The sequence below is a fragment of the Macadamia integrifolia genome, chromosome 5 (assembly GCF_013358625.1).
Source record: "Macadamia integrifolia cultivar HAES 741 chromosome 5, SCU_Mint_v3, whole genome shotgun sequence".
Taxonomy (NCBI): Eukaryota; Viridiplantae; Streptophyta; class Magnoliopsida; order Proteales; family Proteaceae; genus Macadamia; species Macadamia integrifolia.
The window spans coordinates 11,371,311-11,387,141 of NC_056561.1; the positions used below are offsets into that span (position 1 = coordinate 11,371,311).

At 37.5% G+C, this 15,831-nt stretch overlaps 2 protein-coding genes across 2 annotated transcripts; both read left to right on the forward strand.

Annotated features, from left to right (window-relative positions):
- The first annotated feature begins 714 nt into the window (after positions 1-714).
- On the forward strand, positions 715-5,359 carry LOC122078431 (transmembrane protein 53-like). The gene is made up of 6 exons (XM_042644400.1): positions 715-1,051; positions 1,566-1,658; positions 1,878-2,764; positions 2,864-2,969; positions 3,559-3,758; positions 4,852-5,359. Exons 3-6 carry the CDS (start codon positions 2,013-2,015, stop codon positions 5,120-5,122), a joined length of 1,329 nt encoding a protein of 442 aa, XP_042500334.1. The 5' UTR covers positions 715-1,051; positions 1,566-1,658; positions 1,878-2,012; the 3' UTR covers positions 5,123-5,359.
- Positions 5,360-12,248: 6,889 nt separating this feature from the next.
- LOC122078259 (F-box/LRR-repeat protein 4-like) lies at positions 12,249-15,790 on the forward strand. The gene is made up of 2 exons (XM_042644163.1): positions 12,249-12,780; positions 14,567-15,790. Exons 1-2 carry the CDS (start codon positions 12,423-12,425, stop codon positions 15,484-15,486), a joined length of 1,278 nt encoding a protein of 425 aa, XP_042500097.1. The 5' UTR covers positions 12,249-12,422; the 3' UTR covers positions 15,487-15,790.
- Positions 15,791-15,831: the final 41 nt, after the last annotated feature.

The window sequence follows — 15,831 nt, forward strand, 5'->3', positions numbered from 1 at the left end:
ATAGGTTCACTGAGGAAATGACTAGGACTGAGGAACAAAGGAGAAATCCACCGCCTTACATGACTTCCTGTTATCAAGACATCTCTTCCTGACTTCCCTTTCTGACTACAACTTTTTGTTTGACTAAAGGTTTTAAAAGAGCTGACTTCCCTTTTGAACGGTTTAACGGTTTACTTAAATGGTTTACCAATAGTTTAAACTTTGATTCTATTTAAATCATTTAACTAATAAATGGTCTCAATTTAACACTATTTATCAAATGATTCCACGATTTTATTGTAAACGATCAAGTTCGATTTTGATAAACGATTTTGGTTTTGTTTTGACATCCTTAGTTCGAACATAGTACGAATATATTTTGATATGATATCGAAATCTTCGAAGGCAAAATCATCCAAAACAATCGATATGACCAGTATAGATCGGCACCAACATCAATGTCAATGCCGATATGATACCAATGCCGATACATATTGGTACAATACCGGATTTAATATTTTCTTTCGTTAATTTCCACAGTGTCCGTCAGAATGATAGAATCCCACTTCCCACATTCCCCACTTTGTAAAATTGAACTCCCACTAAGCACAACCCCACCCCCCCAACTATTTTTATTCCTAAAGGATATTCCAAGTTCTACCATGAATATTCGCAACCAAAACCCACACCCCCAAACCTAGATGGACCAAAACTCTCTCCCTCCAAGAACATGTGAATAGAAATAAAGACTTTAAGCAGCTAGTAGCTTTACAGAATACAGATTCCAACGATGGATAAATGCTTCTTGGAATAAAAGGAAATTAAAAAATTGGGATTCTCCGTTTCTCCTTCCTTCTCGGTGACGGAAGGAACTTGGAAATAGGAACAACTCTTCCTCAAATAATTATTGCAAATCACGGACGCACACGACTCACGCGACTCACGCCAGATTTGAACGTCGAGACACACAGAATTGCGGAACGATCTTATCTTCTCATTCTCTCTATAAAAGACCTTTCTGGTTTCAAATCTTAGCCTTATAGACGAGATTCATTGCTGCTTTGCTCTCGAGGTGAGTTTTCTAATATTTTCATCCTATACATTCTCCTTCTTTCCTCTTCTTGGTTTCATTCCCTTTGATCTTCTAGGTTTTTTTTTTCTTTCTACGATTTCCAGGAAATAATTTCTTCTTCTTTTATTGGTTTCTTTGGTGTTCCTTCGGTGATTTTGGATATTTGGTATAGGAGTTTTTCTTTTGGGGGGTTTTCGATTTCACGATGATTTTGGTTTAAGGATTTGAGATGAAATCCCTCTTTCGTTTTTTCTCAATTTCCTCTTTCGGATTTCTTCTTTCATCTCTTCCTTCTTGAATCGAAAAAGAATTAAGCGTTTCTATCGTTTTCGCTTTCAATTCTCCCGTTCTGCTTATTCGTTAATGGGCAAAATAGTCATTTTGTATTGTTCCTACAGGTTGCCTGCCAAATATATTGTCACCTTTTTACCCTTTTAGTTTTCTCAAATGACTCATGTACCCTTTTAGTTTTCTCTCGATCTAGCTTGTTTATCTGAATTGTTTGGTTTTGCAGTGAGAAGAGGATAAATTGAGATAAAGGGCAGGGCTGTCAAGATATTCTTGGCAGCCCAATTTCCCTATCGTTAGCGGTGAACCTACCACTGAGGTAAGACAAAATTCTATAAAAAGACAGTAATGCCCTTTGAATTCTTTTTAGAAAGTGGCCCATTCCCACCTCCAAGTCCAACTGTGTAGGAGGCCGTTGAACTTTATGATGGCTTTGACCCTTTTCTTAGCCGCGTTTAGTTCATGTGAAAAAGCTGACTTTTTTTCTTGGTCTCCTCTCTAACTGTTTTTGCTTTAAAATTTAATTTGGTTCAAGCAGGTGATTCACATTGGGGAAGCTTCTGTGTTGTTGGTTGGTTTCTTGTTTAACTTCGTCTTTGCAATTTTTCTTTGCTGCTTACCCATATAAGAAGATTGCTTGATATTGTTATGAGACAATCCAATCTTCTCAACTATGGGTTCCATGTCTGGAATCCTTCACAGACCTCTAACTGCTGCCGCTGCTGTTGCCGTTGCTGCTGTCTCTGCTAATAATTTCACTGATAAATTGCCCACTACCAAGTCATCTGAATCAGAAACATTGAGTTCTTCTCATCTAAGTTCTGTAGAGGAATCGAGGTCATGGGTGTCTCGAATTTCTGTCCCTAATCTTAGAAACTTGTCATTTGCTACAAGGGTTCGGATTCCTGTACCTAACATTAGATACCCAGTTCCTAATTCTGGCTTTCCAAACGCTCCCAGTTCATGGTTCAATTCGCTTTCGACTTCTGTTGCTTCTCCTCCTGTTCTTGTAACATCGTATCAGTCTGCGGAGTTGGCCAAAGCCCCAAAGTCATCTGAATTTATACACTGCTCCCCTTCTTCTCCTTCTGAGATGCTGTACAGATGGCATTTACCAGACCCAAATGCTTATGGGGATTCTGGTAATTCGGAATGTTCATCTACGAAGTCTAGAACAGTTGTTGTTTTACTTGGATGGTTGGGGGCCAAGCAGAAGCATCTGAAGAGATATGCAGACTGGTATACATCAAGGGGGTTCCATGCCATTACCTTTACTTTCCCGATGTCTGAGATCCTCAGTTATCAGGTTGGTGGGAAAGCTGAAGAGGACATAGAGTTGCTTGTGAACCATCTGGCTGGTTGGTTAGAAGAAGAACACGGGAAAAATCTCATTTTTCACACTTTCAGCAATACCGGTTGGTTGACGTGAGTCTCTCTCTCTCTCTCTCTCTCTCTCTCTCTCTTTCACTGGTGTTTCAATTATTGCCTTCTAAACGTTTCTGTTTAATTTACCTTGTGTAACAGTTATGGGATTATTCTTGAGAAATTTAAGAAACAGGATCCTACTTCAATGGGTAATATTAGGGGTTGCATTGTTGACTCAGCTCCTGTTGCAGCTCCAAACCCACAGGTAAAGGATTTTGCTTTTAGATGTCTATCAAATTTGTTACCAACTTGGTCGGTGAGCATGAATATACACAACAATTAGTGGAACAACTTTATCACGAGCCTGTTGAAATGGGGTTTTTGCTTCTTTCATTTGTTATGTATGTTCAGAGCCATGGCTACATTATATTCATGCATTAACCTCTGGATGGGGCCCCTTGTATAGTATTTGCCTTGTAGGACATGGAATAGCAATACCTTGGAGGCACTGTCTCTACAGGGTGGTTTCATTAACCTTCAAGTTTGATTTTCAAAGGGATGAGATCATGTGGAATTCAGTTTATTGACTGTAGGTTTCCCCTTCTGGTTATTTCACCTAATGTTTAATTTTTTTGCTCCCTTGGCCATTTTCTTTGCCATGCTAAATGGAAAATAGTCTTTACTTTTATTTTGACTTGGCTCTATTTATAGGTCTCTCTGAAAAATATGACTTTGTAGCCCGTGATTTCTCTGAGTTTCTTCACAAATATAGGGAGGGGGGCATTATCTCCTCTCTTTTGAACACTTGTGTAAATATGCTAATGCAGATATATATTCCTATTTTATTTTTTCAGGTCTGGGCTTCAGGCTTCTCAGCTGCATTTTTGAAAAAGCAGAGCATTGCAACAAAAGGATTGGCTAGTGCTGATTCTGGTGTTGAAGTCAGAGGTAGTGCGAAAAGCGAGGAACCCAAACCTGCTGTAACCGAAGCAGCTTTGCTAGTTGTTCTGGAGAAGTTCTTTGAGGTGGTTCTGAATCTTCCTAAAGTTAACAGGTAATTCGACCTTCCTGATTATGTTTTCCACCTCCCTTCCCTTTTTTAGATCACTTTTTACTTTACTCTAATCGTTTGAAGTGAAAGAGAGGGAAATGAAATTAAAGCAAAAATAAGATGGATACTTCATTCAGTCGTTACCAACAATAATTGTGTAAATAACTCAAACTTTCTAGAAAGATCCTTGTAACTCACTTTTTAATCCAATTCCTTGGATTTGAATAGGAAAACAAAGAAGCTACTTACTAAGATTGTTAGTTAGCTACACAATCATGATTACAAAATTTTTTATTGTCTTTTTAAAATTAATTTCACTTGCCTTCATTTGGAGCCTTAGGATATTTTCAAATTGAATCCTTGTTGCTGGTGCAAACTAATGACTTTTCTTGGAAGTGTGGCGAGTGGCTTTATGCTTATCTGGATATATCGAAGTTGAGGACTGTAACTATTCTTTGGTCCGGAGTTTGGAATGGATAAGCATAAAGGAAAAATTTTTATCCTTGATACATTTTTCACTCATGTATTATAACTCGACCAACGCACTCAGTGTTGAATGATGTGCATAAGGTGAAATTTTTATTCTGCAAGGCCGGGGCGCCTCTGCTAGGCCAGCTGCAAGCTTGGCCGTGGCCCCCCACAAGGCCAGCTTCCTTCCAAAGCGGCTGCCCTCTTGCCGGCAGATGAAGAGAAGAGATAATATGTTAGGGTTCCACAAACCCTAACTGGATTTGACTTGGTTGCCTTTGCTTGTGATGGGCTACTTGCTTTGTTTAAAAGCTCCATCCCATGGGGCTTTTCTGATGAAATGGACAGGTTTGTGACGTAATGGACAGGTTTGTGACATGTTTTTGAGTCTTCAATCCCATTGGGCCTTGGATTTAGTCCTTTTTGGGCTTTGGTTACTCTTATTGGATTTGTAATCTTCCCTTGGGGCTGTATTCTCCCTCCCCTTCTTTTAATGTATTTATTATTCACCCAAAAAAAAAAATTCAAACACTCAGTGTTGAATGATGTGCAATTATCTTGCTGTAACTGAGAACTCCAGGCCTTCATTAACATCTCGCTCAATTAATTCTCTGTATTGAATGAACAGGAGGCTCTCTGATGTGCTGGGTCTGTTATCCTCCGAACAGCCAAGATGTCCACAGTTATATATCTACAGTTCTGCAGACAGGGTTATTCCAGCTGAATCTGTGGAATCCTTCATGGAGGAGCAGCGAAGGGCTGGCCATGAGGTCAGGGCCTGCAACTTTGTCTCTACTCCCCATGTTGATCATTTCAGAAATGACCCAAACCTCTATACGTCTCAGCTCACCAATTTTTTGGAGGACTGTGTGCTCACTTGTTGTAAACAGTCTTCTTAACTGAGAAATAGTAAGCATGTCCATTTTTTCTCTTCAGATTATACTTTCTATAGATGATATACTCAATTCAATCTCAACTGTAATTTCCTTCATTAAATTTGTTGGTGTAGAGGTTATTAGATGTAAGAAGAATGATCTCTACCTTTTTTTTTTTTTGCTATTCATTGTATTCTTCTGTACAAACCTTAGATCAATGCATTAATATATTCAGGGGTGATCCCCATATTTCTTTGAGAATTGAGAAACAATGATTTTCTTTTTTTTTTTTTTTTTTTTTTTTGAGATAATCAAGAGAATGTATCAAAGTATAGGGGAGGCAATCACTGCACCCTCTACAATAACACAGACAGCTACAAATGGACCAAGGGGGACCAAAATATACAAAAAAGGGCATTTCCTGTGCACAAGGCTCCTGCTATTGTGGGGTCTGGTGAGGGTCATAATGTATGCAGTCTTACCCCCACTTTGCGGAGATGTTATTTCCTGACTCGAAGACACAAAAAAAAAAAAAAAATCCTTCCTCAGCCAAAATTGCTCGAAGGGTATAGAGTTCCAGTCTTCTAAATTAGCCATATTTGCTCCTAGGCTATTGAGTTCTAGTCTGCTAAACTATTTGATGCCTCCAAAATCAAGGCAAATTGTCCAACTTATCAGAAGACGGAAGATGCAACCCTTCTGGTTATAGATAAAATTAGATTGGTTTTTTGGAGGGTGGGGGGAGCTATAAATATCATTGGATGATACGAATACACAAAAAATCCTCTGATTCCTGATGTTTCCAAATTTTTCAATATTGGTCGGAAGGGTAAAGTTTCAAAGAGTTTCTCTTGCAGTATGCATTACATAGATACATAAATCTTCTATGTTACAAGTGGTATGTTGAGCCACTGTCCCCCACCAAAGAGGTCCTTGGTGATGATGTTAAAACCAATTTTTTTTCCCACCACTTACCTTTTTACCCAGGTCTGGGACACATTCATAGTACATTTGTCAAATTAAGTGACTTGTCTCAATCTCCACCATGTATGCCTCCTCATTGCTCTGAGCTGAGTTAACTTATTAGACTTTCAAAATATTTGCCACCTCTATAGCAACACATCTGACTACTAGATCGGTCTGCAATTTTTTACCCTGGATAGATGATGATGTGGACATCTCCACCGAATTTGGACCACAAAAAAAAAAAGGGCCATGTGCCAGATATTCAAGTCGTGATAGGAAGGGTTCTGGATTCTAGCATGATGGAACTTCGTTCGTTATTCTAAATAAAAACATATCCATGTCATGAATGTTGGAGATTCTCCTATGCAGATCATAATCTTTTTCTCTAGGGATACTGTGCTCCCTGACTGTTTATGCCTCTCTGTACAAATATCATGTGGAATCATGATCAGTATGCATGGTTTGTCATAAGTAAACAAGCTCTTTCCATTCTCTAAAAGGAGTCAAAAAGAAAAGGAGAACCTAATGAAATGCACAAAATACATGTTACAAACCAGGGCTAGATTAAGATGAGTTATGGATCCAAAAGTTAGATGAGGCAATGAAACTTCAAATGGAATATTGTGTGCCACTTGAATCAAGGGGTGGTGGAAGAAATGAGAAACAAAAATTTTGTTGGTTTTAGCACTGTTAATGAGTCTTGATTGAGTATGGGGGATGAAGAGGCATAAAGGAGACTTCTGTTTGGGTCTCCCCACAACTACTGGGCTCACCCCTACAAAACAACTAGTTAATTGTGTGATAGTCTAGGAACTGATTTAGAGATTATGAACCCACACTGCTTTGAACCGTGCAGCAGGAGTCATAAAAGGTAGGCATGGGGATCAGAATGCCAAACATGGAAATAACAGAACTGATTGCTCCACCTTCTCTCAGTTATTTCTCCACTGGCAATACTAATGCAGTTCAAGGTTCAAGGAATAATCTGGAGCCAAAAAAAAAAATCTAAATGTCCAGGATCTGTTGATTAGTAGACCTAATATAGGATCAAGATAGAAGAATGTTAGAACAAACACCAACAAATACGAAAAAAACACACACAGATTCACACAAGACACAAAGATTTAACGAGGTTCATATAGTGATATGGTGTGCTATATCCTCGGGCGAAGAAGAAGATGATTCACTATGTCGGAAGAAAAATTACAATGGAGACCTCTTTCAAGAACACCCACATCACAACAAGAAAACTCACCCAGAAACCCTAACACGAAAAAACCCCCAAATCTCACAACACTTGCTCAATAAGACAATAGTACACATATATACTCCTCCAAGTTGGGTTGATCCATCAAGTCACGATTTGTCAGGTCATACCATGCTGCGGGATCAAAATATGTTGGAGTGGGTCAAGAATTCGAGACAAACATAACAAAGAATTGTAGGAGAAATCATATAACTCTCAAGAGCAAAAAAGAGACTTGGAAGAAATCAAAGAAGAAATTAGAGGAGCTAAAAAAAATGTAAGAGAATAAGAAGAAGAGAAAAACGGTTTTCTTATGTTTTCTAATTTTTTATCCGAAAAACTTCTTTACCTTTTGATGAAATTAATGTAAATTGTCATATTAAATTGAATTGTTTGTTGTTATATGCTTTTTTTAATAGTTGTTTAATGTAAACTTTTTATTATTATTATTAAAATGTATGTAAAAACTTAATATTGAATGAATTAAACTTACTACATATATGGTAATTGGTTTAAAGTTCTATTTAAAGGGTTTACCAACGGTTTAAATTTTAAAATCAAAATCGAATCATGGTTTCAATTTTAAAACCGAAACCAAATCATTTAATAAACAATTTCACGGTTTTGATGTAAACGATTCGATTCAATTTCGATAAATGGTTTCGGTTTCTAATTCACGTCCTTAATTTAATAACTTATTTTAAGATTCTAATCTCTTGTATAAGGATCATATGCATACTACCCACGAAGTAACAATATCTTCTTCATGTGTGTATTATGCATATGATCTTTGTACCATTACTTAGGGAAAATAAATTAGAAGGCAAGGGAAGTCAATAAGTAAAAAAGAAAGTGAAAGCTGAAGATCCTTAAATGTGCCAAATGAATATCATTTGGCACTAATTTTAGGGTTGACAAATTATCTCGTTTTTTTGTTATTATTATTATTATTTTTTTAATAACCTAACTTGGCAGAAGTTTTTATTTATCATGGGTGAAGAGAATCTTACAATTGGGATGTCATTATTCCCTCTTCGTTCTATTGTACAAATTTCAAAATGCCTCTTAACATGATTCGAAGAGTCTCATCCAATTACCAGAACCCCATACATTAGGAGATTCTCTCTCTCTCTCTCTCTCTCTGAAGAAAACTCAATCCAACTTAATATTTTATTGAATGAGAAAAAAGATCATGGAGTTGAGGGCTTCATGCAACAAACATAATTATTAGTTTGGTTGTAACAACAAGCTGTTAAGCGGCTGATGCATTTGGTGGCTTTTGTAATCATCAATACCTAATAGGTGGTTCCATTCCCATGAATAAGGAAGGAACTAAGTCCGTATCATTGTTCTACAAGATTGATTCTTCATTCAAGTTGGTTGTCATTAGTGCTGCAACATCAGATTAGATTAATGTTTTAGAAGTCAAAACAACAATCCAATTGGTTGGTGTTCAACAATACTTACAGCTTAATTAACATTTCAATCGGAAAAATATAATTAACTGCCGTCCTAACATTTCTTAAAAATATATGGTTCGCATCACTTGATAATTTATTAATGTTAACCACTTGTTAGGTGCTTGTACTTTGGTAGGGGACAAGGCTTTGTCACCCACAATTTTCAAAATCAGATTAAACTAGGGTTGTCAAACGATCTGTTTGGCCCGGCTCCAATTGGTTCTGGCTTGGTACAATTTTTTTTTTTTTTTTTTTTTTTTTCAGTATCGATTTAGATTGGCTTATTTTCGGGTTTTAATCACAATGAAATTTTACATTCATAACTTGTAATGATGAAAGATTCGGTAAAAACATATTAAATTGTCTTGCCCAAGTCAAACAAGTGAAAGACCAGGAATAGAAAAATTGATTTAATGTGTTCATATTACATTCGGAACAAAGATGAATAAATTGTAAGATAAAAATAACTAATATATTTTTTTTTAGGTAAGAAGTTAACTATGTTGAAATCAATGGATAAATAGAAGAGGAAATTACACTCCCCTCCCCTATATGTTTTAAGTATTACACTCAGACCCCCTGCGAAGTTTGAAATTACAACCACACCCTATGTTGTTAAGACTAAAGGGGGTGTTCTTCGCAGCATTCCCGTCGGTAGTGGCTGTCGGAAAATCAAGCACTGGTGTTGGCTGCCACAACATTCAGATGCACATCTAAGCACGCTCACCCCTAATCTGATGAGCAAGCTAGATATCTTTGGGCATAATTGTAACCCTCTTCGCATGGATTGCACACAGGTTAGTATCTTCAAAGAGTCCAACCAGATAAGTCTCTACCTCTTCCTGAAGTGTTGAAATAGCGGAACTCTGGAAACATTCTCGATGGTACCTTCTCCAATTCTCTGTCTCAAGCGGGTTTATTTGGAAAGGGACAACCCATTCTTATTTGTTTTCTTGTCTGGGTGGGTGGGTGGATTCTCCAGAGATAGAGAGAGTGCTCGGTGGGCTCGTTAATCAGCTAAAGAGGTACCTGCAATTTGTGATCTTTGTTTTCTTTCTTTTGTTCTTGTTGGGATATTTATTTATTTATAGGTCGGTCTTGAAATCCTAGACGATCTCTCACAAACCAAACTCTGAAATGGTAGCTTACGGATCAGAAGTTTAGTACTCTTTTGATACTTCCTAATCTCCCTCAAAGCCACCGTTCCTGGCCTGAATCGGTGGGGTTTCTTCACGAGCTCTGTTGCAGCAACAACAGCAACAATAGCGACAGGTTCGATCAATTTTCCTGATTCAAGTTTGTTTGTACCTCACAACCCTATCCAAAACTCCGATTTCGAGCCACCGTCAATGTTGGATCGAGTTTGTTTGTACCTCACAACCCTATCTTCAACTCCGATTTCAAGCCACCGTCGATGTTGGATAGCCTCGAGCAGGTGGGGGAGTAATCGATCTTCAAGATTCCAACAATGGCGACACAAATGTGATATCAGAGATGGGAGTAATTGATCGCCAAAACCCTAACTCTCTCCAATTTTAGATTTCAAAACCATAAATCGTAGGTTCAAAGACCCTAACACTCCCAATAGGTTAATGGTTTCTCAAGGAAGAAAGTGGGAATAAGGGTCGATCTTCAAGACTTCTACAATGGCGATCCCTTACTCTCTTCGATTTCAGATTTCAGAACCATCAATCGCAAGTTCGAAAACCCTAACTCTCCTAATCGGTTAATGGTTTCTCAAGGAAGAAGATGAAAATAAGGGTTGAGGGCAAATAGGTCATCTCCATTGGATCAAGGGTATTTTGGGGTTTAATACAATTTAATAACACAAGATTCCTCACTTAACGGTTTCTCACTCAAGGTCAAGGTACGGTTGATAGAATCTAAAACATATAAGGGAGGGGAGTGTAATTTCAAACTTCTCAAGGGAGGGGAGTGTATTTTCCTCTAAATAGAATTAGTAGAAAAATCATTGTCTATCACTATAAAGGGAACTAGTAGTATTACACACACACACCAAAAAGGGCAAAAAAAACAAAAAAACAAAAAAACAAAAAAAAAAAAAAACAAGAATTGAAATTCATCTATTTAGAATCTCTCAATGATTTTTATTTTATTGGTTTCATTCAGTTTACGATTTCTGATCTAGATATCAATCCGTTCAATGTAACCAACTCTCAATGGGTCTTGTCATACCCTAGTGAGAACCAGTCGGATAAGGATCGGTTCAATTTGATCTGAGGTTTTTTCGATTGTTTCAATCAATGTATTAGATCAACTAGGTTTTGACACCTTATATCAAATTTGAGTTGAATTTGAATGATTTTTTTTTTTTTTATTTGGGATAATGTTTTCTATCCATGAGTGTAAAGGCCGCTACAAAAAAGAAATGTGAAATGACCACCCCATCCCCATGTAAAGTGGAAATATCCACCCTAATGATGTTTCTAGGAGTGCTCCCATTGGTTCTCGTTCTAGTGCAGCTCCTACACTCTGGACAGAAAATATTTCACTATTTTCATAAGGGGAATTTACTATCACTTCTCTACACTTAGCCTATATTTACTAAGACTCCCCTACTTTTTACTTTTTTTACTGATACTCCCTTGCTTTTTTTATTTTTATATATCTTTCTCCCCCTGCTCTTTTTAAATACCCAGATTATCCTTCCTTTTCACTTATAACCTATTATATTTTTTTCAAATTGATTGGCTCAAAACATGGTTTGAATCAAACCACTAACAAGTTTTGTCTCATCCAATCATCAAGGATATTGTAAATTCAAAAAAAAATAATTTTCTATCCGATCTGTATCTATATCGGTATTATATGTTCCAATCGGGTACCACACGTTTTTTAATTTTTTTTAATCCTTAAATTGGATTAGACTGATACCAATCTAATACCGATTAAAAAAAATAGATTGCTAAATTTGTAATGATGGATGAGATAACAAAATAATAATAATAAAAAATAAATAAACAACATCCCTGATGAATAAATGAGAAAAAAATATAAAATAATAATAATAATAATAATAATAATAATAATAATATTAATAATAATAATAAACAAATAATATCTTTAATGATACATCATCTATGTCAATATCCTTGATGATTGGATGAGACCAAACTTGTAAGTGATTTGGTTCAAATCATATTTTAAACCAATCAATTTGAAAAAAATGTAATAGATTATAAGTGAAAAAGAAGGGTAATCTGGGTATTTAAAAAGAGTAAGGGAGAAAAAGATATAAAAAACAAAAAGCAGGGGAGTATCAGTAGAAAAGTAAAAGAAATGATAGTTTTAGTAAATATAAGTCAAGTGTAAAATGTAGGGGAGTGAGAATAAATTTCCCTTATTTTTATTAAAATTCCACTATAAATACGTAAGTTCATAAAAGAGTCCAACCGGGTTTACAAAAAACGACAAGAGTCCAACCAGGCCAGCCAACTGGATCTTATATGTACCCCTCGTTACAGGGTGTGAGAATTGAAGCGACTCTCTCTCTTTCTGATTTGTTCTTCTTACCCACACGGAGTAGAGCTTCCACAGATGGTTTTGGAACCCTAATACTTTCATCTTTGTGCTTCGAATCTCTCACTCCGAGGCGAATAGAGCTGATTAAATTTGGGGTTTCCGATCTCTAATGGCGAAACGGGAGAATTCTGATGCAATGAGGACCGAAGTTTGCATCAACGAAGTCCTCACAGACGATGAGCTTCGAGCAATCATGACGAAGTTAGAGAACGACAAGGATAAAGAGAATTTGGGATTTGTATGTAAACGATGGCTTTATTTGCAGAGTACGGAGAGGAGGAAGCTCTGCGCTCGTGCGGGTCCATTGATGCTTCAGAAATTGGCGGCGAGGTTCACTCGTCTTGTTGAGTTAGATCTTTCGCAGTCTTCCTCTCGGTCGTTCTTTCCTGGTGTCACCGATTCTGATCTGGCCGTTATTGCCGCGGGGTTTGGTTGTTTGCAGGTTCTTAGTCTACAGAACTGTAAAGGTAGCTTCTTTGTTTTTGTTTTGTTCAGTTAATGTTGTGAAAAATTTAATGGGTCTGTGAGTAGTTTGGGGTTTAATGTGGATAAAGATGATATTCTGTTTGGTTTGATTGTGCAACGGTAGTGATTATTTTGACAATTAGCTATCTTTACTTATTTGGAGGTAATTTTAGTTTGAAATGGTTTTGGGAGTTCGATTAAACTTAACAAGATTCTCAACTCGAGTTGGGTAGAATTGGGGATTGTATTGGTGAATTGGTATCATCAGGATGATGCTTCTTTTTTTGGTTTCGTCTAAGAACTAATCAATCCATCTGTCTTTATCTACAGATATCTATCTATTTTTGTTTTTATTGCGATTGTCTTTGCTTTTAATTTTGTTCTAATTAGTAACTGTAATGGGATTGCTGGAAAACTGCGTAGTGCTTTTGGTTTAAAAGGGAAGCCCCCCTTTCAAGCATAGTTGTCACGATGCCGAAGCGACCCAAGGCTTTTGAGGGGTCCTGGACGTCAAGGGGAAACCAGCAACCTGCTTAGGAGGGCAACTATGCTTTCAACTTTCCTGTGATTCTCTTCTTGTCACCGAAGTTATATTAACGATGGAGATGATGGTTTCGTCCCTTGGATGTGCCATCTTCCAGTACTCGTTAGCATATTTCGCTACTCCATGAAGACATTGCTGTTGTGTCCTGATCCCTGGTAATCAATGTGAACTAAATTCCACTCTTAATGGGTTTATTCATGATTCATTAATGCAAGACAAGTTCAATTTTGGAAAAATTTGATGTCGAATCCAGTGTACCTTGATATATTCTTGCTGGTGCTTCACTAATCAGAGGAGTGAGGGCCCATACAGATCTGGATTATAAGTGCTTATGCCATTCTTTTTTCTTTTACAGAACAAAGTGGTATTCTTCTCCTCCTGTTTCTATGGAAATTTTGTTAGTCCTGAACAGGATGAGTTATTATAGAAGCATACTAGTTGGAACTTTGTGTGCTTTACTGTCATTGGTCAGATGGTTTATAGGTAACAGAAACGAGACAATCCATTAGATGCCCTGGAAGCATTGAGGGTGATGTTCAGGTAACAGAAACAAGTCAATCCATTAGGTGCCCTGGAAGCATTGAGGGTGATGTCCTTAAGGCTTAAACACATCAGGCCATTCATATATTTGCTGCCTTTTCCATCAGTGGGGCTTATGAATTGAGGTCGTTTTGTGTAGAACATGTCACTCTTAAGACTTAAGTACAACTTATCCTTCAAATGCCCAGGTAAATTGCTTTGAACTGCCCAAGGTGAATATAGAGTGAAAAATTGACTCAGAACACAACCATTTGATGTAAAACTGAAGATTAGCTGACAGACAGGAATGAGTTTAATTCTCTCTCTTCCAAAAAAAAAAATTAGAATAACTGTGTTCTGGGCTGTCTTTGTGTATTCCGATTAACCTTACCAAGAATTGGTCCACCATTTGAATACTAACCTTTGAGTTGGAAGGCCCATCTGTTTGGTATGGATCAATGATTCAAAACATGGAATCAGGGGTCAAATTGGTCCCTGCTGATTCCAGTTTTTTGAAACGGTGGTATGGATACAGAAACATTCACTTTCTTGTTCTTGTTCATTTCTTCTCTCCTTTGCAATGAGAAGATCTTGTTTTCTCTTTGGACTGAGCACTCTTCCAACACATTTTTCAAGAGCTTAACTTCATGGCTGACATGCTTGACCTCAATTGAAGTTCTCTGTCCCAGCAGCAGTTTACTTATTTCCTTTTGGCTATTGAACAGGTGTTACAGATGCTGGAATGGTGGCACTTGGAAATGGCCTTACCTGTTTACAATCCTTGGATGTCTCACACTGCAGAAAGTTGACAGACAAGGGACTTGCAGCCATAGCTAAGGGCTGTGTCAGTTTGAGAAGCTTGCATCTTGTGGGTTGCAGATGCATTACTGATGGACTATTAACTTCCCTTTCTAAGAATTGTCACAACCTAGAAGCATTGGTACTGGAAGGTTGCACCAAAATAACCGACTCAGGACTCACAGCCCTTGTTGATGGTTGTCGACATATCAAGGTTTTAGATGTCAATAAATGCAGCAACATTGGAGATATTGGAATTATTAGCGTATCCAAAGCTTGTTCTTCTCTGAGGGCTTTGAAGTTACTGGACTGCTACAAAGTTGGAGATGATTCTATATTTTCCTTGGCTCACTGCTGCAAGAATCTTGAGACTCTTGTCATTGGGGGATGTAGGAACATCTCCAACGAGTCTATTAAGAGCCTTGCATCTGCCTGTCATAGAAGTCTAAAGAATTTGCGGATGGATTGGTGTTTAAAAATCTCTGATTCTTCGCTGAGCTGCGTACTATCTAAATGTAAAAATCTAGAGGCCCTTGACATTGGGTGCTGTGAGGAGGTGTCGGACACAGCTTTTCAGGCATTGGGTGGTGGCGGCCATGACTCGGCTTTGAAGATTTTGAAGGTGAGCAACTGTCAGAAAATTACTGTTTTGGGGATAGGTATGCTTTTAGAGTCCTGCAAAATGCTGAAGTATCTTGATGTGAGGTGTTGCCCACATGTTACAAAGTTAGGTTGTGAGCAGGCTGGGTTGAGGTTTCCAGAATACTGTAAAGTGAATTTTACAGGCAGTTTATCCGAGCCAGATGTGCTTATTGGAATGAGATCACTGTGGTTCAGTAACATTTGAATTCATCTGAAACAAGACCACGTAGTTATTGGGGATTCTGAGAGCACTGCAACAACAGGTGACCATAGCTTCTGAAATGTTTTATAAGCTACATTTCCTCTAGAATTTCCCTCCGCATGTTATCTGTTGAGTTATCGATTGCATGGACATTGCTTTCTGGCCTTATATTTATACTGTACATAGGGCTGCAATCCTTTTTTTTTTTTTTTAATGAAAAGGTCTGTAATCTGTTACTCCCATGTAATAGTAGAGTAGTTTCTGGTTCCTCTCAGAAACTTATTTGATGGACTTGATTTAGTCTGAAGTATAATGGTTTCGGTTAGTTAGGTCTGCATTTTAACAACC

Bases quoted from the DNA above. Each gene is read 5' to 3' on its own strand.
- LOC122078431 (XM_042644400.1), top strand. From the start codon at position 2,013: ATGGGTTCCATGTCTGGAATCCTTCACAGACCTCTAACTGCTGCCGCT. The intron at 2,765-2,863 runs GTGAGTCTCTCT...CTTGTGTAACAG, and splicing joins AGCAATACCGGTTGGTTGAC to TTATGGGATTATTCTTGAGA. The intron at 3,759-4,851 runs GTAATTCGACCT...TTGAATGAACAG, and splicing joins AATCTTCCTAAAGTTAACAG to GAGGCTCTCTGATGTGCTGG.
- LOC122078259 (XM_042644163.1), top strand. From the start codon at position 12,423: ATGGCGAAACGGGAGAATTCTGATGCAATGAGGACCGAAGTTTGCATC. The intron at 12,781-14,566 runs GTAGCTTCTTTG...GCTATTGAACAG, and splicing joins TAGTCTACAGAACTGTAAAG to GTGTTACAGATGCTGGAATG.